The sequence below is a fragment of the Erithacus rubecula genome, assembly GCF_903797595.1.
Source record: "Erithacus rubecula genome assembly, chromosome: 12".
NCBI lineage: Eukaryota > Metazoa > Chordata > Aves > Passeriformes > Muscicapidae > Erithacus > Erithacus rubecula.
Genome location: NC_136664.1, coordinates 6,348,005 through 6,371,494, shown reverse-complemented (window position 1 = coordinate 6,371,494; position 23,490 = coordinate 6,348,005). Strand labels below are relative to the sequence as shown.

At 46.2% G+C, this 23,490-nt stretch overlaps 1 protein-coding gene across 1 annotated transcript in view; it reads right to left on the bottom strand.

Moving 5' to 3' along the window:
* The window catches only part of NLRC5 (NLR family CARD domain containing 5), a 30,309-nt gene extending 12,233 nt beyond the window's left edge, over nucleotides 1-18,076 (bottom strand). The window contains exons 1-25 of the mRNA XM_079315884.1: nucleotides 17,918-18,076; nucleotides 16,536-16,598; nucleotides 15,376-15,441; nucleotides 13,215-14,970; nucleotides 12,756-12,839; nucleotides 12,351-12,434; nucleotides 12,190-12,273; nucleotides 10,111-10,200; nucleotides 9,221-9,271; nucleotides 8,812-8,877; nucleotides 8,508-8,591; nucleotides 8,076-8,159; nucleotides 7,862-7,951; nucleotides 7,193-7,258; nucleotides 6,063-6,140; nucleotides 5,582-5,665; nucleotides 5,296-5,379; nucleotides 4,282-4,371; nucleotides 4,110-4,157; nucleotides 3,632-3,700; nucleotides 2,924-3,007; nucleotides 2,084-2,167; nucleotides 1,276-1,365; nucleotides 1,109-1,171; nucleotides 527-610 (exon numbers count right to left, since the gene is read on the bottom strand). Of these exons, the coding sequence (XP_079172010.1) occupies nucleotides 527-610; nucleotides 1,109-1,171; nucleotides 1,276-1,365; nucleotides 2,084-2,167; nucleotides 2,924-3,007; nucleotides 3,632-3,700; nucleotides 4,110-4,157; nucleotides 4,282-4,371; nucleotides 5,296-5,379; nucleotides 5,582-5,665; nucleotides 6,063-6,140; nucleotides 7,193-7,258; nucleotides 7,862-7,951; nucleotides 8,076-8,159; nucleotides 8,508-8,591; nucleotides 8,812-8,877; nucleotides 9,221-9,271; nucleotides 10,111-10,200; nucleotides 12,190-12,273; nucleotides 12,351-12,434; nucleotides 12,756-12,839; nucleotides 13,215-14,970; nucleotides 15,376-15,441; nucleotides 16,536-16,598; nucleotides 17,918-17,975 (3,584 nt within the window). The 5' untranslated portion in view covers nucleotides 17,976-18,076. The remainder of the gene's footprint in view (nucleotides 1-526; nucleotides 611-1,108; nucleotides 1,172-1,275; nucleotides 1,366-2,083; nucleotides 2,168-2,923; nucleotides 3,008-3,631; nucleotides 3,701-4,109; nucleotides 4,158-4,281; nucleotides 4,372-5,295; nucleotides 5,380-5,581; nucleotides 5,666-6,062; nucleotides 6,141-7,192; nucleotides 7,259-7,861; nucleotides 7,952-8,075; nucleotides 8,160-8,507; nucleotides 8,592-8,811; nucleotides 8,878-9,220; nucleotides 9,272-10,110; nucleotides 10,201-12,189; nucleotides 12,274-12,350; nucleotides 12,435-12,755; nucleotides 12,840-13,214; nucleotides 14,971-15,375; nucleotides 15,442-16,535; nucleotides 16,599-17,917) is intronic.
* Between the last annotated feature and the right edge of the window lie 5,414 nt (nucleotides 18,077-23,490).

Here is a 23,490-nt window from a genome sequence, read left to right as displayed (position 1 = left end):
CCTGGAGAGATCCAAGGCCTGGCTGGGCAGGGTGCTGAGAAACCTGATCTAGGTGAAGATGTCCCTGCTCATGACAGGACTAGATGTCCTTTAAAAATACTTTCTAAAAAAAGTATTCTATAATTCTATGTTTTGTTTAAACAGCTCCTCTGAGAAGCTTTGAAGGGAAAAAACTCAAATTTCCTGGACTTAAATCCTAACTTAGCCAATAAAGTTCTGTTTAAAATAAATCACTGCCTTGTGAAATTATCTCATGCATAAGCTCCACAGTAAGCTCAAATGAAGAGCTCAGGTGAAGCAACAAATGCCTCAAACCAGTAATGGAGTGCAAATCCCAATGAATTTGTCCCATCAGCTCAAAAGGACCTGTATAATTTCCAATTGATTGTGTTCCTCAGCAGTCTGAATGAGCACACATACCCCTGCAGACAGGCTGGGAATCTCCAGGCAATGCTGAACCCCACAAACACATCTCCCCCTCAGTGACCCTGCTCAAAATCATGGTAAAACCCCCAACTCCACTTACTCTACTTCTGCCAGCCCCCCGTGCTGCTCCAGGATGCTGCAGAGCTCCTCCACCTGCCCTGGCCCGATGGCACAGCCTGTCAGCCTGTGGGACAGCAAGAGTTAAACGTGGCCAGCAGCCAGCTCAGCCTGAGCTCTGGGGGCTGCCCACCATCCCTGGGCAGCCTTCTCATGCTTTGGAACAGAGACATGTCCCATTCTCCTGGCCAGGGGCACTCAGGAGCCTGCAGACACACCTCACATCACACTGAGGTTCACGTGGGGATTATCACCCAGAATTTGAGGTGCACCTTTGGAAAATGCAGTGATGAGGGCTCAGTTCATGTGGTCATGAAGCAGAGTTTGGTAAAACTCAAGATGATCATAAACAGCCCAGAAGAAAAGAGAAAAAGAAAAGGACAGGTCTCTGCCATCCCAATGCATCTAAATGGTTCTGAGTTGTATTTAAGCAGATGAATTGAGACCAAAATCTTAAGCTCCTTGACCACCCATGAATTCCCAATACAAGACAAAATCTGCCTCCCTGCACCAATGTTTCAAACCCAACCACAAGTGAATTACAGTAAGTGTTCCATGCCAGTACCTGCAGGATGTCTTTTGGCTTTGTGTGCTTGCTCCTAAATGCAAGAAGGCATTTTCACCTGACCTGGAGCAGAAACAAAACACAGTCCTTCAGCACTGATCTCCAAGGATGACAGGCTTTGTATCCCTTTGGGGCTGAGCTCCTGGGCTCCAGTGGGAGTCTCTTACCTGGTCTCCACCACTCTGACCCGCTCACAGAGGATGATGGAGTTCAGGAGTACAACAGCACAATGTGGGGACAAGGGGTTTCTCCTAATACTGTGAAGGAAGGGAAAGAAGAAACACTGAGATCAGCTCCCAGGAAGAGAGGTTCCCATACACACAGCCCAATTTTCCCACTGTTCATTTGGAGACACAAAAGATTGGATTCATCCCATTTAACTCAGGATGAGGTAGCAAGGACCTAAAGTTGTGACTATTGGCACAAAGTGTTCCTTTACCTAAAGGAGAGTCTCCTTTAGTTCCCTTTGGCTAAAAAGGGAGTACAGACCAAGGGTTACACTGAACAACTCCTCTCTGGGGCTACTGGACTGGAGATACTCAGACTGGAAGCAAGCTCCTGTGTGGGCAAACTCAGTCTCATAGGAACCTGCAGCTCCCCCATGCTACAACACCTTGTAAAAATGGCCAAGCTCCTTCTAGGACACAGTGGGCTGTCCTAGACACATTTCCTACACTTGTTCTGGATGCTGAAAGTCATGTTCCATGGGACCTGTTAAGTGAGGATTATATGTATGCTTTGCCTAGGACAGACAGCTTTCCTCCTGTCCTTTTTTACTCTCTGCTAAATATCATTAAAGGGATGCTTTGCTTCTAGAAACAAGAAAGGAATGGGTATGAAAGCATTTCTGCCTTTTATTTGCCTTACTTGTTATTCTACAATTACTGATTAATGCTCCTAAGATCTTCTGTGGTATTAACACTTTCCAAACCAATGTTTCATGGCAGCAGACAGAGCAGGGACCCCAAACATCACCTCAGGAGTGTCAGATGGCAGAGGGATGGCAGAAAGCTCAGTAACCTCTCGATGCTCTGGTCACTCAGTGAATTTCCAGACAGACTGTAAAACATGGGAGGAAACAACACACAGAGAAATTGTTTCATTCCCTAATTATTTCTGTAACATTTACATGGACATGCACACACACGCGGTGTTATGGGCAAATTCTGAAAAAGAAATGCCATAAAGGTTGGGCAAGATTTAGTCCTTACAGCCTGATCTCTCTTCTTTACATCCTACAGCCAATTATCACTCCAGTTTCAAGAGTCTAACTTTTGTACATTTACAAAACAATGCTACTGATGTCTTTCATGCAGTCAATGGGGTATTATGTTATTTTTATTTGCCATTACTCAGCTTTTGTTCTGAGCAATATTCTTTTAATTTAATTGGTGCCAAGCTCCTGCCTGGAGTGAGCAGCCCTTCAGGAGCAGAGCTCATGGCTTAGTGGCCAGGAACTCTTGCTCTGGCTGTACAACAAGCTGAGGTCTCGGGGAATAGAAAACAATCTAGACACAGGAGGAAGTCTAGAGAACTTTTAGTTACTGAGGAATGAGATTATGAGAACACACCCTTGTTCTGGGGCCTTTACACACTGATGTGGCAGGCTTAGGAGGGAGCTTTGAAGTTCTCTTTGAAACAGGGCAGTACAAAGTCTGGGTTTAGCTTAGCATGGGGGTGAAGTTCTGTGGGGAGCCCTGGGAGGATGTGGTGAGAGGAGAGCTGGTGTTCACCAGCTGCCACCCTGAACATCAAATCTGTGCCTGGGGCTGGGGAGGCAGACAGACAGACAGACAGACAGACTGACTGACTTACTCGATTTCTGTCAGCTGGGGACATTGAGCCAGTGTCTGGCACAGCCTGGTCACATCCTCCAGACCCACTCTGCAGTCCCTGAGACTGAAGCAAACCAAGCACTGAGGAGCTGAACATGACACAGGATCCAACATTCCCTGCACAGCCCAGATCCTCAATCCCAGGGCAAGGCCCATGGTGACCCTCTCACCTCCACTACATCTATTGTGCTAGGACTAAGAAATCAAAACCTGGGACAAGCAGATGACCTCATCATCCCTGAGCTGATTCCAGAAAGCCAGTCCAAAATACCAATATTTTGGGTGCTGCCTCCCTAGAGCCACATCATTGGTGATTCAGTTCTCAGGAGAGTGGACAGCACCTTTCCCTGCTCAGCACTGTCCTGGCTCTCCCAGAGGGAGGCTGGAAATGGTGCCTCCAATGTCCTTCTGCAAGAAGGAAATCATAGAAGCCTTTTAGGGTGACAAACTGTCAGGTCCCCATGGGATGAATGAAGTAGTCACACAGATCTTTCTCTCATTATTTATAGTTAGAAGCTTCCTCTGCTGGAAAGCAAGGCAATCCCCTCAAGCCAAGCAAAAGATGCATTATTTATTTTCCTCTCTGAGGAGACACAGCTGGAGGGATGGTTCTGTCCCACACAGCACACAGACCCCACTGTCACCTCTCCCCCAGTCCTGGTGACAAAGGGGAGCCAGGCTGCCATACCTAAAGCTCTGTCCTTCTGCTTCCAGCTTGGGATGTGCCTCAGAACCACCTCTCCATCTGCTGGCACTTCTGGGGAAAGAAATGTTTAGCCCATGAGTTATGCATTTGCTCTTGCTCTCATGTAGCCAACTCCCCAAGGATGGGGTGAGGAGGTGGCAGTGGCCTCATGTTCCAGACTGCCAGAATGAGATTTACCCCATCCCCAGAACAAAAAGAGCCTTATTAGCCCTCCAGAGAGTTCTGCACCCACTTGAGCATCTGCTGTGTCCTGGCCCAGCAGGGAGATGAGAGCTGCTGGCTGCTCTGTACCCTCTGTTCCCCTGCTGTCAGTCCATCAGCCATGACAGCTCACTGAGCTTCCTCCACCCTGCCTGGAGTTTGGCTCTTTAATTTACACACCTCAGGGACCCACGTGTCACCTTCTGTTTAGAATTTCACAACAAGTCTGAAAGACTTTTATGAGTGGGTATGATTTTACCTGACTCTTTCCCAAAAGGTCAGATGAACCACCTGTGTGTGTCCTAAGCTGTAACCAGAAAAGAACACCATCAGTATGGAGTTTGACAGCACAAGCTCCTGTATCACTCCTCAAAACCCACAGCTTGAGGTTTTAAATAGCAAAAGAATACAGAAAGTACTCTTGGTCATACCTGAGGCTCACTGTTTTAATGTGTTCCAGTGTAGCTAATGACTGAGCTAAGAAAAACACAGAGTTCAGGGAGATCTGATTGTCATTAAACCTACAGGAAGAAAAGATGAAATCAGCTGCTGCAAGCAAAACTGATAAAAGTTAACCCCATGCCACAGAAGAGTGCTCCTTTTGCAGCACTGCCAGGCTGTGCTTTGCTGCCTTCTGCCTGTGTTTCAACTAGAGATCTGCAAACACAACTCACTCCCATGTATTTTAAATTCATTCATCTCATCAGAGATTCACAGAATAACTAGGCTGGAGTGGACCTCCAGAGCTGATTTAGTCAGTCTCCTGCTCAGAGGAGGTTTAGCATGGAGGAGACTGCTCAGGACATTGTACAGCTGGGCTTTTAACACCTCCAAAACAGAGAACTCACAGTCTCTCAGGACAACCTGTACTAGTGAGATTGTCTGCAACAACTGAAACAGTCTTGGCTTGAGAACAGTTCAATTAATCAAACAGGAACAATAAATATTTCCCCCAACAGTGCAGAATGGTGCCATGCTCTTTAAGCCACAGCTCTGTAGAGAGCACTTGCAATGGAGTGCCAGGTGAAATACCCAGATAAACACCAGCCACCAGCTGGTTCAGACCCCACCCCTGGGGCTGGATCTCCCCAGCACTTCCCTTCCTTCAAAGCTCAAGGACTGCTCTCCCTCCCAATGAAGAACTTGAAGAGGAAATATTCAGTGAGTTGCTCAGACCTCAGGCAGTTTCAGACACCAGGAGCTGACACAAGAGCACCTGTCCTCTTCATGGGGGAGCAAAGCACAGAGCTCTTGGGCACTGAGCTCAGTCAAGTGGAGTCAATCTGTTCTGGACTGGAGGTGGGGACAGAGCAGACAGCACAGTGCAGCACAAAATATTCCTGCTCTTGGCTGTGAAGAGCTCTTCCCAAACGTGCACTGTGCTTCCACAAACAGCACTTCACAAAACCCAATCCGTGCACAAGCAAAAAACAGGAGCTACTCACTTGAGAGAATGTAACATTTCCAGTTTTGGGAGGCACTGAAACAGCTGCAAAAGTCCCTCGTCTCCCAGATAATTATGTGATAGGCTAGGATTTAAAGAAAGGCATTTAATTTGCACAGTAAAAAAAGCCAATAGGCACCATCAGCTCTATTTTCTATGTACAGCCACACCTTCCCCCAGGCTGTGCCCCTCCCCACTCTGTACAGCTCTGCAGAACAAACAAGTGGCATTTTCTCAGCATCCCAAATAACTGCAGGTAAACACCGTGGGGGATAAGGAGCACTCACTCCAGCTCAGAGATGTGGCCACATTCCTTCAGGACTGCACACAGATTCTTCAGGTCACTGGCTTGAAAATTACAGTCTGTCAGTCTATGGGGGAAAAAAGAAATCAATCATTCAGGTCTGTAGGATTTCAAATAAGGCTGTAAACCCAACTGCTCTGAAAACTAGAGAATCAGTGCAGAGATAATAATGGAATTAAACAGTCCCATTGGAATAGCTCACTGCTTACCAGCTCCACAGGGTCTCCAGGTGATGGGGCCACCCCTGCCTGGCACTGCAGTCCCTGTGCCCCTTGTAAGGCACAGGGTGGGCACAGGGTCTCAGCCCCTTGCCAGGGGCTCCAGCCATTCCCCCCAGGCAGGGCAGGGCACCCCGAGCTGCTGGCACTGGGGACATTCCCAATTCACCACTAAGAGATGCAGAGTTGGAAACAGGACCCAGAGACAGGACATGCATGTAAGACAGTGAGAATTGCCCGGGGTACCTTATTCTTTGGGAGCTGGTAGGAGTCTGGCTTTCCTCCCCATGTTGTTGGTCATCAGTAGAGAACACAGGCTCGTCCCTAAGGGAGCACAAAACCAGACAAAGGTAAAAACTCTTTTGCTTTAGCAATTGGGCAGATCCCTGGGGCTACCCTGGCTCCAGCCCATGCCTGTACCTTGCCAATTGCAAGCTCTCCTTTTCTAAGCAAATATTTCAACATGCAGGCTACTGGGGAGAAGGGGAAAGAGATATTTCTACCCAAGTTTGATGGAGATTTCAGCTTTTGCTGAATTTAGCTTTTGCCAAAATAAGTTTTGTGAAAAGCCTGTACAAATATCTGACTATTCATAATTAAGTGGAACTGTCTATGGCTAATTAAACTGTAACACTGTAACTAAAAGCTACAACTACACACAGCAAAGCTATAACTAAATCTGACTATTCATAACTAAATGGAACATGCAAAACCTAAAATATCAGACTTAAAGGAGTCCACAGATCATGTGTGTCAGGCTGTCACTCCCTTTCAAGCACAACCACTGGACTGTACCCCATGACAGCTCTGCTGCTTCTCCCTGGCTAAGAGGAGGAATGCAGGTTTACCATGGCAAATGCTATTTTACAGTCCAAAGAGAACAAGGGTATAAATAGTGAAATTTCCTAAAATTCCAGGAGCAACAGGAGAACATTTCTTGGTCAAAACCTTCGGGTTGAGATGTTTCAACCATAATTTTCTCAGAGGAAAAATTAAACTCCAAACATCTCATGATTTAGGAGTACCATGGTCCAGAATGCATAGTGTTCTGAACTGCAGGGGTCTGTGAATCTTTTCAGCATTTGGTGTGACATTCACTCGTTTTTTCAGCCTCTCTTTTATCAGATAGCACAAGTGCCACTAAACAGCCTGCTCTGCTTGGGATGAAATGTGCTGTAGAGACATAAAACACTACAGAAGGCAGTGACTACTTTTAAAATGGCTGAGAAAGCCAGGAGACAGTTCTACATTTAGATTTGGGGGTTGGGTGGGAGGCAGGAACTGCTGTGAAGTGGAGTGTTACCCTTGGTACCTACACAGGATGCAAGAGCTAAACAGGATGCTGAGATAACACCATTTGTGCACACACAGCCTACCTAGGAGGAAGGGCAGCAACCTCCCTGTCTTCTCTAAATCTTAGGACTGCAGTATCATGACAAAGGCTGTGAAAAAGAGAAGTCATCAATCAATGTCATGGTTTGGTTATCTACAGGACTTCTTGTTTGCTTTTGTTCTGCAAAACTCTTGTGACATCAATCTCTTCTGCTTAAAACATTCCCAAAGCAAGAAAAGATAATCTCCATTAGTTTACATTCTGATTGGATCAAATTATGCAGCATCTGATGATCCAGTTTCTCTGAATCACTAAACAAATCCCAGACCAAACTGCTATACTTGAACTCCAATGTGTTTTCAAGTGAAAGCAATAGAGGAGAACTTTCAGTTCTGCTCCAGGAGATGTCACCAGTTCTCATACTCTGCAGAGATCCTGCCTCCAAAACTTCCCAAGGCACAGAGCAGGGAAGCATTTTAAACCTCCCCCAGGCATGAAAGGACAGCCAGTTTTGTAAGTGCTCAGATCCAGGTTTATGGCCCTGATAAAATCAGCTTTACAGCAACGTGTCACCAAGTGCCAGTGTGAGTGACCACCTTGGGACATGTTCTCCACCCACCACACTCCTGAGCTGACCCAACAAAAACCTCAGAATGAACTCCCAGACCTGCATTTTGGGATTAATCCCAGGGATGATTCAAGATCCACATACCTGACCTGCACCTCCATCACCCTCTGGCAGCTTTTCACTGATTTCAACAGGCTGCAGATGCTGGTGACAGAGAGGCAGTTTTGACTGAGACTGAGAAAGAAAAAGGCAATTAGCTGGTCCCTGAAATCCCACAGGACTGTCCCAGTGTCCTGCATGCTTGAAACCATTTCCCTTCAGAAGAGGGCAGGTTGGTTTTGTGCAATGCAACACTTACTTCAGCTGCTGGGAAATCGACATCCAGGGGAGGCTTTCCAGCAGATAACTGCAGCCTTCATCTCCAAGCTTGTTGCCTGATAAACTGAAACAATTTCCAGTTAGTGGGGACTGATTTGAACAGTAAAAACAAAGCCCTGAAAACCTTGCTTTCCCTTTCCTACAATTGTTTTTTTTTCGTTATTGTTTTTTGCCTGAGCTGTTCTTCTGTCTCCAATCAATCTTCCCTGTTCATTTCTGCATGAACCACCCCAGACAAAAAGTTTAAGCTCTTTGGCAACATGATTCATGTTTTAGACCTAAACCATCTTGCTTTAGAAAACCTGTGATCTTTAAGGCCTTTTCCAAGCCAAGGCAGTCTGTGATCCTATGATTCCCTGCTCCCACACCACCTGCCTGCAGCCACCCAGCAGGAAGGAGAGGAGGCACTCACTCCACTTCAGAGAGACAGGGACAGCTCTGGAGAATGTCCACAATCATCTTGGAATGTTGGGAAGACAGCCTGTGATCCTGCAAGCTGTGAACGAGAAGCCTTGGTGAGGAGTGAGGGGATGGGGGTGCTGGGTAGGATTTCTATTGTCATTTTTATTTACTGATTTAGGTTTATTTCAAATTTTTCCACATGTGGAAATATCCTCTGCCTTCAAGGATGAACATATCTGCTTTTCTTGGCCTTCTACAATACCTGCCATCTGCAAATCACATGCACCAGCAGGACTTTCAGTGTCTACTCTTACCATAAATTCACACATCTAGCTGGAATTACATGTTCTTTATTCTCTTCCAACTTCAAATCCAAAGATCTGCAAACAAGCAAAATATTTGGCTTTTAATATGCCTTATAAATATCTGACAGCTTGGGTGCTGGCTAATATTTGACAGCAGAAACCACTGTGCTCTGTGCCTTTCAGCAGTTCTGCAAACACAGCACCTCAATCCTACCCAGGCACTAAAGAGCTGCTTCTGTGGAGCTGGCTGTGGGTGTGTGCAAACCCAGGGGTTTTGGTTATTTTTCTATTGCTCAGGCTGTGCCAGATGCAGGGGCAGTGGCAGCAGCTCTGCTGGGGTTGTGGTTTATGGTGGCACCAAGTGATGGCTTCAACCAGCCTGACTGAACACAGCACAACCACAAGTGCAGCATCTCACCTTTGAACTTCCCCAGAGGAGCCAGAAAAATAAATAATCACAGTGTTCACCCTGAAAAAGAGATCCAGGTCAGTATTAGAGAGGAGGTGGAAGGATGCCATTTGTTTAGCAGAGGTGGTTGGTGAGGACCAAAGCTGTTGCCTGGATGCTAAAGAGGGTCCTCTGCCTGACCAGCTCACTGCCACAGCCAAGCAAAGATCACCCCATGTGCTGAGCTGGGGCTGCAATGCAGATAAAACAGTCATACTGTGGAGAGGATTGAGCCAGGATATATATATATATTTTTTTTTTTTTTTTTTTAAAGGGCAGAAGTTTATTGGAAAGAGATTCAATAGAAACTCCCTCCCAGCAAGAAAAATAAGAAAAAGCCATATGCAATTTAAGTTACACCAGGGATTACTTTGATCTGTTAAACTTAGAACATAAGACAAGCACAAGAGTCAGGATGATTTAAAAAATCTGCCCTGTGTCATCCTGGACACATGAAAACACCAAAACCTGTAATTTAAAGGAATGTAGAGCTAGAGCTAAATTCACACATTTTCACTAAACTTAGCTGACTGATAGCAAATTTATGCTAGTTGGTAAAGAATTTCCTTTGTGATATAGTGCAGACTTTAGAAGCAAGTATAAATTCTGTTATACAAGAAGAAATATCACACCCTGCAAATGATTTTATAGACCAAGGATAAAATGACCTATTAAAAATACAAAGAGGAAGTAAATGGCACAATGAATTCCCATTTTGTTTCCAATAGAAAAGAAAAGAGTCAAACTGATTTTTGTTCACTTCAATTACCCAACGATTAAGCAGGAAAACAGTGTCCATTTAAAGTCAGCATCTAAAGAGACAAACTCCTTGCTTTTGCAAGAGCTCCAAGTGTTGATACCTGGCACACAGTTCAGTGACATTTTGACACACGATGCCTTCCTTTGCCAAACTGAGAACAGCACTCAAGTAAAGGTGGTTGTTGCTCAGGCTGTGAACATGAGGAAAAATAGAATCTCAGCTGCTGGACCCCACAGCATTGTTCTTTTGTTACACAAATGTCCTCTGCTCTTTTTCCCCAACATCCTTGTGAAAAACAAGGTTCACTCTTCTAGTAAAATTTAAAAGTTTAGTGAAAGACAATAGGAAACAAAGATAATAAAGCAAAGGTTTAAGAGCCAGGTGCTTGGCACTTAGCCAAGAACACACCTGCTATTTTGAACACACCACTTTATACACCTTCTTTATTACATCAGCCTACTGCATATTCATAAACAATTATGCACATTTAAACTTTTCCTGGAACTAGTTCACATGTTCCAAGAACTGCTCCTCCTCAGTCTGCCTTTGTAGAGCATGCACATTTCCTGGCTGTGGTTTTAGTCCCTTCTCATTATCACCTGGGCTTTGGGCCATGCTTTCTACAGACAGTAGGTGCTAACAGTAGCAGGAGTCTCCATCATAGATTCATTGTATGTTGTCCCAACAAGCAGGTAGTTTAATTACCACAAGCATAACTTCATCTGCTGTTTCACTACCATGTCTAATAAAAACTATATCTTAACAGCAAACTTACTTTTAGCATTGTACATATAGCATCTATTACAATATTTGTGAAAAGCCAATATTATAATGTGTATTTATAGCATCCTGAAGCACACAGTCTTTTAATTAGGGTATTTCTCAAAAATTTCTTAAATTTACATCTAGGACTCAACAAAAGCATTGTCAGATCATAGTTTTTTCTCTGCAAGCTGTAGCTCCCATTAATTTAGAATTAGAAATTACTCTTCTATGTGCTGCAGAATGATCATTAACCAGTTTGGGGTTAGTTAGTGGAGGTAGCTCATACCTTCATGATTACACCACTGATCCACAGTGCAGTTAAACTCCCACTACAACAAATCCATTTTAAGCATGGCTTATTAAACAGGGAGGCCTGAACACAATCCTCCAGCCTCTGAGGATTTATTCTTTAATTGCATGCTCATTCTGTTTCATTACTTGTTGGACTTCATTAGATATGACACAAGATCTTGCTTCTACAAATCCTCTGCTTGTTCTCAGGGCACAGGGCACTGAGAGCCTGGAAGGAATCATCCCTGGAACAGCCCTCTGTGTGTAACAGGGATGGGTGAGAGAGTGAGGGTTACAAATGGCACAGTTTTCCTGCCTTTTCTGTAGGATAAGCTGCTTCCCTGGGGGCAGGCTGGCATCCCCCACAAGCTATTATCCAGTGTGCCCAGGAAAGCAAGAGCAGCAGGTACATTCCTCCTTCCCCCCTCCTTCTGCCCTGCTTTTAAACACCTCTAACCACACTGCAAAGCCAGTAATTAATTCCTGGATGGGTCCAGCAATGACTGCAGGTATTATGGATTCACCTGCTTGCACCTGTGTGGGTGTGTGGAAAACCTTTAAAGGCAGAGTGTCTCCCTCTCAGCTGGGGTAGTGCTCTGATTCCATGGCTTTGTGTCTATCCCTGTCCTTCACACAAACCACACTCAGACTCCAGCACCTACAGCAGCTCTTTAAAAGCTTTAAATCCCTTCAGCGAGGTTGGTTCTCTCCATCTAAAAAGCTGCAGATTCATCTGGGAGTTTCACTAGCAGTCTGTCCCTCTCAGGCAGCACAGGAGAAGAGGGCTGTGGAAAGGCTGGAAGACTCTGATAGAGCCATCCTCCCTTAATCAGAGCTGAGACATCTCAACCTGAGCCTCACCAAGGGGGAGAGAAGAGGGAAAGTCGAGCTAGGCACTGAGCTGAGCACATGCACTGTAATTCCTGGAGAGGGGTCAGTGCTGCCAGGATTCCTCTGGGATGATTTAAAAAGACTCAGATAAGAACTGTGAGGCTGAGTCTGTCTCAAACTCAGTCCAGCACAGTCCTGCTTGCACTTAAAAGTCTGTGCCTCAGCTTGGGGCCCCACATCTTGTGCTGTGTTTGTCTTCACAGTAGCCAAGGTTTAAGCCATTTTTACTCACTCTATTTTCTTCAGCTTTTCCATTTTGGAAAACAGGTCCATCACCCTCTTCACGTCTGGATCCCGTATCCGATTGCCCTGCAAGCTGCACACGGATTCATTCCAATCAGTATCCCAAGGAAGGAATGGTTTCTCTGATGATCATTGCCACAACACACTCACTTTATTTCCTCAAGCTGAAGGCACTGTGATGCAGCCTGGACCAGGTTAGTCATCCCCTCAGCTGTGATGCTCCCACCTGTCAACCTGGAAAGAGAAAGGATCACTCAAACCAAGCAAAGGGAGCACTAGAATCCCCTGCAGCCTCAGACCTGTGCCTGCACCATCTGCCCAGCACACAGAGGCAGCAGCCTGGCTCTGCCACCTGCAACCAACTCCAACTCCTTTTCCAGCAGGGAAGAACAGCACTGCTCTTGCTGCCATCAGAGAACAAGAGCCACAGGTGTCTGTGCTGCTCTGTGCACTGCTATCCTCACATGCTGCACAGAACACATCAGCCTGGGGTGAGCAAGTGTCACTCAGTTATAGAAAACTGCTGTTACACTGGTGTTACAAGCAAAGACTTACTCCAGTTTCTTCAGGCTCCCCATTCCTTGCACGGCCTTTGAAAGAGCAGCAGCAAAGTCATCACCACATCTCCTGCTACGAAAGCTAAAATGTGAAGAAAAGGGAAAAAGAAAAACACACTAAAAGCTGATATTCTCATTTGCTTGCACTATTCCTTCATAAAGAAATACCTATCATCTTCCCTCTTATCTACTGCATTAACTAGCCTGTTGTTCATCTTAAACAAAATGGAAAAACAAACAAAAATACAGCCAGAATGAATTTATCACCTTATTATCCTTCAATCACTCATAAATTCATTCTTTCATACATTTCTGCAGTACTGAAGTTATGCTGTTCAGAGCAAATTTTCTCACATCATCTCTCTCTCTCTCTCTTCTAGAACAAACTTGAGGTTTGACCTTCCAATTCCTTAGCCCTTCTCCCAACCCACCAGCTCTCAGCATTCACTGTATTTACCTCAAGTGTTCCACATTTTTACAGCCAGTCAGAACCTCCAAACAGTCAGTGTCCACAAGACATCCTGCAAAATCCAAGCAAATCAAATCCTGGCTCGAGTTTATGACAAAAACCAAAGCTGACATGTCCAGCGTTGTCAGTCTGAAGTTTTTAAACTCATACTTGAAATTCAGCAGGCTCCCAATGTGCTGGGCTACTTCAAGGTTTTGTGTTTCAAAGGTGCAGTGGCAGAGCTCAAGGACCTTGGGCCCTGTCAGATGAGTGGCTGCCAGTTTCTTGAGAGACTGCAGGATCACATCCTGCTTTTCCTGCACCCAAGCTTCATCTTGCTCTGCCAGCAGCATGAGAAATGTCCTACACTCCCTTGATGACAAGCCTGAGAGAAATATGTGAAAACTCTCCATAAACTCAGTCTTTGTCTCATTCTTTGAATTCCACTTTGACTTCAAGAAGAATTTCTTCTTCAAGTAGTTCTTGTCCACCCTCCTACTCACCATGAGGCACAGTGCTGCAAAAAACTCCTGCAAGCTCAAGTGCACAAAGGCATAGCCAGCCTCTGGGCCAGTGCCACTCGTCTTCACCTCAAAGACAGTCAGCAGTCCATGCAAGGAAGCAAATTCCTTCACATCCTCAGGAATATCACCAACATAAAACACAAGTTTCTTCTCTTCCAGGCCTCTCAGTGCAAGATCAAACAGATCCAAAATGACCTTTTTGTTACAGTTCAGCTGAGTCACCTCATCACCAGCACAGTCCCCTTGCTGCTTGTTTAGGAAGATGAGGAACATTTTGATATAAAACTGTGTCATAGTCTGAGGAAGCTCCACGCTCACCTGGTGTTTGAGGAGCAGGTACTCCAAGCAGATGCACACAATGTTACACAGAGCAGGGATGAGGCACATGCTGAGGAGTTTGGTGCTGTTCTTCACCTGAGCAATGGCTCGCTCTCTGAACGAATGCTGACGGAAATAGTGGCTGACATATTCCTCAACCTTCTCATGGTCAAACCCCCAAATCTCTGCCAGCACACTTACTGTATGTAATAAGAAGTCAGGTAACCTCTTAGGTCTGCTGGTGACCAGCACTGTGCAACCAGGCAGGAGCTTCCCATGGCAGAGGTCTGCGAAGAGCTGGGATATGGGCACAGGGGAGGAAAAACCTGAGTCTCTTCTAGAGGACCATGACACGTCCATGTTAGCTGCAAACTCATCCAGCCCATCAAAGATGATCAGAGTCTGCTGGGCATTCTCCAGCAGGCCCTGGAACACTGCATCAGGGCTGTCCTCTGGCTGAAGGAACATGTCAAACAAAAGCTCCTTCAGCGTCAATTTTCTTTTTAACAAATTCAGCTGCCGAAACTCAAACAGGAAAGTGAAGAGGAACTGAGGTAGGAAACCTTCTGCCCATTTCTGACAAATCCTGTGCATCAGCCTGGTCTTGCCTGTACCTGGTTTACCAAACAAAAAGATCACCTTTGTGGAGTGCAAAGGGGCCTCGGTGCAGAACAGATCTGACACTTTGATGGCTGTGTCTGCAGATTCCTCTGGCTCAGCAGCACCTGCCAGCTCCTCTCGGGGTTTCTCTGCTCTCTCTCTCCAGCGGGGGGCTTTGCTCCGGTGAATGACAACGTTGACAAAGGTTTGGTTGAAAGGCAGTGGTTGTGTTTGTCTCTGTGCTTCTGCTCCTGCTTCTCTCCTGCCTCCATATCTCTGGTGGATAGAATTGATGAGGAGACGCCTGTACTTTGCAGATGAATCTAAGAGAGGAGACAACAGAGGGGGTATGAGGGTTAAAAAGTTAGTTGTGAGTCATGAAAGATCCAAAATAATACCACTTACAGGCAGAGAAACAATGGCCCTGATCAGAGGTTGCTGGGTAGAAATGACAAATTTGGAACTCCTGAAAATAACCTATAACTTTTCCTAATTTTTCAAAGAAGAACAACATTCAGGAAAAAGATGAAACAGCTTTCTATGAAAATTAAATCTTACTATCTCTAAGATGAGAATTGGGTATCTGTGTATTATACATATTATTCCCTGTTCATTAGCTCCCTCTTCACCCATGCTGGAAGTTGATTTCTTGGGAGTTTCTGCAAAGAGATTAAATAGGTTTTTCCCTCAGAGGGAAGCCCAGCCCAGCTTCTGGGATATCCACATACCCAGCCGTCGCTGTTTGGCTTCCTTGTCACTCCCAGAGCTGCTGGGACGGCGACGGCGAGCAGAGCCTGAAAATGGAAAGGTCACAACCATGTCAGGAGAGTGCTTTGAATGGCAACATATTCAAGCTGGGCAAGACTCTCCAGCAAAGCATTTGGAGGGCTGAAGAGGAAAAATTGGACAGACAAAACTATTTGTAAACTCGGGATGAGATTACAGAATTTCTTTTTCTGAGATGGGCCACAAGCAGCTCATGGTGAGTCTTCGTAAGCTGATGATGGACCTGCCTGGCTTTGAACAGAGGAACTGCTTTGATAATCTGGGGAATGTGGCAGGGAATATCTGCTCTGGGGAACACAGGGTCCACAGATTCCCAAGGTTGTTATAGTGGTTAATATTTGTTATGGTGGTTAATTTTTGTGGTGCATTGTCAGATAGAAGGAATGGACAGAGCTGAATGTCTTTCTTAACTGGTCTTAATAACTTTCAGCACTATTTTCAAACTTCTATTCCACCAGCAACTGTCAAGATGGTCTCACTAGGACACCACAGCAGCTGGCAGCAGTCGGAATGCAGAACAAATGGCACTTTTTTCTCATTTTTTGAGATCTTAAACCTGCATGTGACACACAATACATTTGCAGTGCTGTGACTCAGAAGTCTCTGAGCAAAAAGCAGAGTGTCTCTTCATGATCTGCACCACTAGGAAGGTTTCAGTTCCAAATTCACCCCTGAAGAAAACCCTTAAGCTCCTGTTCTGACAGCTCTGGAGTGGTTTCTGCTTGATTGATGCCTGAACAGTTTTTCTGCTCTTCCTTTAAAAGCCAAACCAATTTCATCCACCTACCAATGAGCAGACCACAGTAAAAATGCAAAAAGCATGGTTTTTGTAGAGTGGGTGGGAGATTCCTGCACAGAAACTAAAATGAATGAGTTCCTTAGCAGGGGGTCACCAAGGCTTGTCTGAAATTCAGAGAGAGAAAACAAAACCAAGAGAAGTTCACAGGAAAAACACCAAGAACAGAACAATGAAATGTGAAGTTGCAGTGGCTTTTCCACACCTTGCCTTGCTGAGAGTCAATACCTGGGACATTTGGAGCCCTGCCAAGGCCATGAGCAGAGAAGACAAACTCCAAGAGCACAGGATCTGTTCCAAACTTACCTTTTGGCACAGGTGACTGGACTCTTGTATCTGTGCCTGCTTCTTCTGTCTGGCTGAAGTAACCTAAAGGAGTAGAATGGGAAATTCATTATGGTCAATGTGAGTGTTCTGCCCTTGAAATTTGGAGTGTGGCTGGTCAGAGACAAAGGGTAAGCATCTTGAAACACTGACAGTGGCACAAACCAAGACTCACTATAAGGAATGTAAACATCCAGGTTTCAGGGTCCTCATCTGATCTTTTCCTTCCAGATTACTCTACAGTGCAGTTAACTTTGCTTTCAAGGAAGGAGAAAAACAGCTTTACTCTCTGATACAAACAAACTCAGAGCATGGGCAGCTTTGGCTGATCTGAAACCACACTGGCCCAAAAGGGGAGCCTTACTTTCCCTGCAAAGAAGGATTTTCTGTGAATAAACCACTGGCAGAGTCAGCACCCCAGTCAGGGGCCTTTTCTGGCTCACTGCATGGCTCAAAGCTGCCACAAAACCTCCTCAGCATAACCAGAAGCAATCCATCTTCAGAAGGATTAGTGATGCTCATCTGTTACTACAAAAGTTAAACCAGTATAAGACAGCTCCAAGACCTTAAGAGACATCATCTTTTATGATATGTCACAGTATCAAAAGGCTGAAAACTGTTTCAGCTTCAGTCCTGAGAGAAATCTCCCACCAGTCCACATTCCCCCTTGGTTGTCTGGTCTTTGCCCTGTTTCATCTCAGCCAAAATTGCTGCTTCACGTGGTTACTGAGGTTTCATCCACCCAACTGATGCATCTAATAAGAGTTACTGCAAGCGGGATGTGAAAGCAGTGCTGTAATGAAGGACTCACCCTGTAAGACTTCCTGCAGAAGAAAACAACTAATTACCAGATGAAGCAATCCACTAAAGGAGAGGAACAGCTTAGCTGGTGCCACAAAGCAGAGTGTTCAAGTTGTGTAGTTTGTGAGATAACACACACTGATTGTGGTCCTTATGAATTGCCTCATTTTCTCTAAAGCCATTGCCTCTGCTAATGAGAAATATGGAGAAGCGGCTTTCTGTGGTTATTTTGTGACTTGTGTTCTTGCCTTTCTGGATCAGGAGAATTTAAAAAAGAACAAAAGTGCACAGAACAAAGAGATTGGAGTATTTTCTTCTTCACATAAATCCATCCACAAATTGCATCCCAACTTTATTGGAGGTGGGGGTGCACAATTTTTATTAGTTTCATCTGTTAACGCCAGGGGTTTTTTTACCACAAATTACATTTCTATGCCAAAAGTTGTGCTTCCAAGAAAAACAAGGCCATGCAAGTGAGGGCAGTGGTGGTCCAGTAGTTAGATAGGGTGAATGGGTGCCAAGGCTGTGTCTGGTCAGAGGATGCTGGTCCGATCCCCTCTTACCTTCTCCTGCAGAGCTCATGAGCAGCACCTCCAGATCCAGGGGCAGGTCATACTCCATGCAGAACGACTGTGCGAAGTGTTTCCAGGCGGCGGGCCCGGCCTCCTCCAGCAGGCGGAGCAGCAGGGATGTTCTCTGGCGGGGCTCAGCCGTGCCCCGCAGGCTGCCCAGGGCGGCGGCGGGCAGCAGGCGCCGGGCGGTGCGGAGCAGCCAGCGCGGGCAGCGGGACAGCAGCTGCACCAGCCGGGGCCGGGCCCTGCCTACGGCTGCCTGCAGCTCCAGCTCCTCGCTCTGCAGCGGGGGCTGCGGGCACAGAGACACCTGTGCCTGCCGTGATCTGCTTGTCTACCCCTCTGCCTAACCCAGAATTTCTCACCCTCCCTCCTGGGTTTGGAGCAGAGATCTGAGCCCAAGCACAAGGGTGAAAGGATGGCAGTCCTTGTGTGCACAGTGCCTGACAGCAGGGCTGGGATAATCCCTGGGAGTCCCTGCACCAGCCAGGGAGAAGCTCTTGATATCTGTGCTGCTGCAGGGGCCAGCTGCAAATAAAACTTCCCAGACACCTTCCACATGTACCAGGACCTCTGGGGAGCTCAGGGATGTTTTTGTTATTGTTATTGTGCTTACACATGGTCAAGGCCTTTTCTGCTTCTTATAACACCCTACCAACCAATAGGTTGGGGATGCACAAGGAGTTGGAGGGAGCACAGCCAGGACAGCTGACTTCAACTGACTGTATTGTATGGCATCATGCTCAGAGCATCAAGCTGGGGTAAGAGGGAGGAAAGCAGGGAGTTATAGTGATGATGTTTGTCTCCCAGATCACCATTACATGTCATGGACCTCTGTTTTCCTGGAGATGGCAGAACACCTGCTTGCCCATGAGAACTTGTGTATTAATTCTTTGTTTTCCTTTCATTGTGTGTGCAGCTTTTGCTTTACTTGTTCAGCTGTATCTCAATTCACAAGTTTGTGCAGGACCCCCCTGCACAAAGGGCTCAGGCAACTGCTATTGCTGTTCATTTTGTGGGAATGAACAACCCATTTCTGCTTTGGTGACAATGCCACCTCCATTCCCACTTCCTTCCCACAAAACCATGCACATGATCTCCTACCTGCATTGTTGTGTGATCAGTCTCCTTCCAGTTGTCAGGTGCAAAGGTGGGTTCTGCTCCATATTTTGAGAGAGAATTGATCTGCTAGAGGCAGTCTTGGCACACAGACACACCCCAATACGTGGGACATGCCTCACTTGGTGCAGATACCTGGGGATAGCACCAACAGAGCCCGATGTAGACCTGCTAGGCCATGGCAATTATGGGGATCACAATCTAGAAGCTCTGCCTTTGATCCAAGGGTCAGCTATGATGTCTTTCATTTCTTCTCACTCAAACCAGCAGTGACCACAAAGTTTCGACATTTGGGGATTCACTCCTGGTCTCATGAAAATGCAGCACTGAGCCTTGTGCCCTAGGATGCAAGTGAAGACAGCTTTAGGGGGACACTTTGTGGAAATCACAGCTTTCCTGGTGCCACTGCCTGGTTTAAGCTGGGCTATGCCACTGTGCTGCTGTCAGCAGAAGCAGCAGCATCTTACTCAAGTCACACCAGAAAAACTGTGAAAAGCTGATCCTCTGAGACTACACAGCTCTCACAAAAGAGTTTCAAGTGTAGAGGCTGAAAATGCCCCAGTGCCAGCTCTTGACTCTCAGCAGAAAGGGAGAAGGGAAATTTCACCCTGCTCTGCACCTGGTGTCCAGCCACCTCTACCACAGGGAAAGGGAAGAGGAAAGCAATCACTGACTGATGAAGAACAGGCTTAATAAAGTCATATTAAATACATACATAAACAAATAAAATCAGCCCTTAATGCCAATGAAGACCAAAAGCCATTCAGGCAAAGAGGAGACTCATGCAAATTAATGGAAGACTCATATTCAAGAACAAAACAACACTGGAAATTTGGATGAAAGCTCAGCCACACTGCACAGCTCCTGCACTACTGCTCCGCTCAATAAGACCATCAAGAACAATAAACAACAGTAAAATACCTCTGATCCCAAAATGAAGCACAAAAACCTCCCAAGAAAAGCCAGAAAACTTATGAGCCTTGATCCTTGCCCCTCAAATGCAAAACCATCTTTAACACACTTAACAAAACTTAACTTCCCTTCCCCAACTTAGCATTCACAGCGTTCTCAACCATGAAAAATTAAACTGAAATGTGAAACTCCCTGTTGCAAATCTACCAACTTATTTTCTGCTCTGAGGGCACAGAGTACTTACCAGAAACCCAGAAATAGTATCAGCACCAAAAAAAAAATGTGGAGGTCACCAAACACCAAAGCTGAAGGACAATATCCAGTGCCTTGATTTCCCCATGTGCTAACACACCACTGCCCCAAGGCACAAAGCCCTTCCGTGCCTTTTAGTCCCTAATGAACAAAGAACTGAGCAAAATGAAAGTAAAATCAGCCAGGAATTCCCCAGCTGAAATGCATCCGCAGTAAAAACAGCAAAAATAGCAAACATATCCGGTCAGAACAGAGGAAAGGTAACATCCTAGCCTAAAATCTGTTGTTAGGTGATAATTTAGGTAAAGCATCTGAGGAGTGGCCCAAAAAAATGGGGCACAGGGGTAAACACTCATCATGGAGTAAGCTCTGACTTGGTTTTGGTTAAGGCACTTGCAATGGGAATATTTCTATTTACATGCATAAATCTAACTATTCTGGCAAACAAGGAGATTTTTAATTACCTCTTCCATTATATCTAAGAGGAAAAAACAAGTTGCTTTCTCTTTGCAAGAGGACAAGGTTTAAGGGATAATGTAGCAGATGTGAATAATTAGTGACAAGATCTCATGTCTAGATAGAGCTGTGTATGCAGAGATCACCAGATCTAATCAGATGGGCTGCAACAATGAAATGTTATTAATATTTCTCTGAAGGGCAGAGAAGCTACATTGGAAAACCAGATGGAGCCTGCAGCCGAGTCCCAGAGAAGGCAAGATGGCACAGTGTGCTGTCCAATAATCCACTCATGAAAGAAAAAAAAATACCCAGATCCAGCAACCCCCGTGTCTCTGGATAAACACAGTCTGGTTGTCCTGCCTGGAGCATGGTGCAGCGAGTGAGGGGAGCTCTGGAGAGGATGGATGGCGCCATGGTGACACCTGCCAGGCTCTGCCCCACTTGCCACCTCCCGGCCCAGCTCTGTGCCTGGCAGCACAAGTCACCACTCTTTGCCTAAAATTTGGCCTCAAACACCTTGGAGGTGTTTCCATGATTCCCCTTCTCCATCCCGGCTTTTCGCATAAGGCATGAGCATATAAGCATATGAGCATATAAGATCTGGGGAGCAGAGAGCCAGACCCCCACCCCCAAACCCTCCCGGGGTCCCAGCAGGACCCTGCCCCGTCCCCCCGTCCCCCCGTGTCCCGCCCGGCCGCGCTCACCGGCCCCGCTCGGCGCCGCTCCGGGACGGCGAAAGCTGCCGGCGCCCGAAAGCGAAAGCGGAGCAGTGCCGGGAAAGCACGTGGGGCTGCGAGCCGGGCTGGGAGGGACATCAGCTGCCTGGGGATGGGGACAGGCAGCCCGGGACCCCGGGGAGGTGTCGCTGCTCCCCGCGGAGTCATTTAACATCACCGCGCAATTCAGCGCTGCGTGTTCACCGCTGGCCGTGCGCCAGGTGCCGAATCCTTTGGAACAGCGCCGGGGATGGAGCTTTCACCTCTGCCCTGTCCCCGCTTCTGCTGAAGGCAATTTCCCTAATATCCAACCTAGATGTTCCCTGTTGTAACTTGAGGCAGTTTGCTCTTGTTTTGTCACTTGTTATCAGAGAGAAAAGACAGACAGAGCCCTGCCTGGCTCCACCCTCCTTTCCGAGATTTGTACAGTGGAAGGTCCTCCTCCCCGAGCCTCTTTTTCTCCAGGCTGAATCCTCCCAATTCCATTAACTGCTTCTCATCCAACTTCTGCCCTAATCCTTCCCCAGCTCCACTGCCTTCCTTTGCCCCCAGTGGGGCAAGGCACCTTCTATAGCAGAAAAAGGGTGTTTTTTCTGTCATTTCTTTTTATTAATGCTCACCACCCTAGTGGGATGTCATTTAGGACAACCAGAGGGCTGTGGCTTGATGGAAGCCAGATGCCCATAATCCTGAACAGACATTTCCATGCAGGGGGTGAAAACATCACCTGGGCACTGGTGGCTTTAGAGCAGGAGGGAACATGGACAAGTCCTTAGCTGTCACTGAAACAGCTGTCACTGAAACAGCTGGCAGAGGCAGTGATGGGAACAGGGTGAGAAGAGAGGTAGAAAACTCCCCACTACACGAGGGCTCCTTCCAGGCCCCAGTGAGTCACAACACAGCATCACACCTTTTGTAGCCTTTGGCTCCTGCTGTCTCATGGATACCCCTGGGTCAAACCTTCCTTGGCTGCCATGGGGTCTCTGAGCCCCTCCAGCCTCCTCCCCCTCCAGCCTGGGCACCAGGACCACTGAAGGGATGTTGATGTTCATCCCAGCAGCCCAGGGAAGGAGGGTGAGAGAGAAGCAGGTCAGAGGGACTTGGCTTACATCCATGGCAATGCAGAGGGAGCAACCACCGTGCCCAAGGAGCTCAGGACACTGAGCCCAAACTGCTACCAGCCTCTTTCTGGGACTGAGTTAAATGCTTTTGTACTGCCCTGTGCTGGAGGAGAACATCACCTCTACCTTTGTTAATGTCATCACCATTACTGGTGCTGGGTTTGTCACCCAAGATCTCCTCCAAGTGAAAAGACAAAAAAAAAAACAAAAACAAATACAAATAAATTAAAAAAAAAGAAAACAAACAACCCACCAAAAAAAAAAAAAAAACCCAAACAAAAAAACCCCACAACAACAACAAAAAAACCCCAAACATGAACTGGTACAGGAAAATAACTGAGCCAATTGAGATAAAGTATTGCACTGCAATAGGAAGGAAAAGGAACTTGCTGATTGACTAGATACTTAAACTTTCTCTTATAATCTCTTTGGTTTCCTTATAATTTTCATTGCTTTTCTCTTCTTTGCTATCACTGTGTCAACAACATGGCCATTATCAGTTTGGAGCTCTACACTGAACTATCAGGGGCTGTAAAGAAATTACCGTGGGCACAAGATCTCTCTGTTGTACTGCACTGCAAATTCACCTCTCATTTACCTTTTCAGCCATTACCAGGTCTTTTAGCATTACTGGTTCTGAGCTTACTTGGAGTTTGGTAATATCATTTGACTTGCTGGATTCTGTCAAAATTAGGAGGTTCTTGGCAGAAGTGAAACCCAGGATGAGCACAAAATTTCCAAAATGTAACAACAGGGATGCCAAAAGGTGGCAAAACCCATTTTTGCTGCCTCCTGAAACCCAAAGCCTGTGCACTTCAAGAGCCCAGCCTTGATTCCTAAAAACACAAACCCTTTAAATATCCTGAAAAAGTATCATGGATTGAGGTGCAGACTTCAAAGTCTTGGCAGAAGAAAGGCTCCGTGGAAGCACAGTTGCACAGAGCCTAGAATGTTTCTCAGGAAAAGGAAATAAAATTCAATCAAA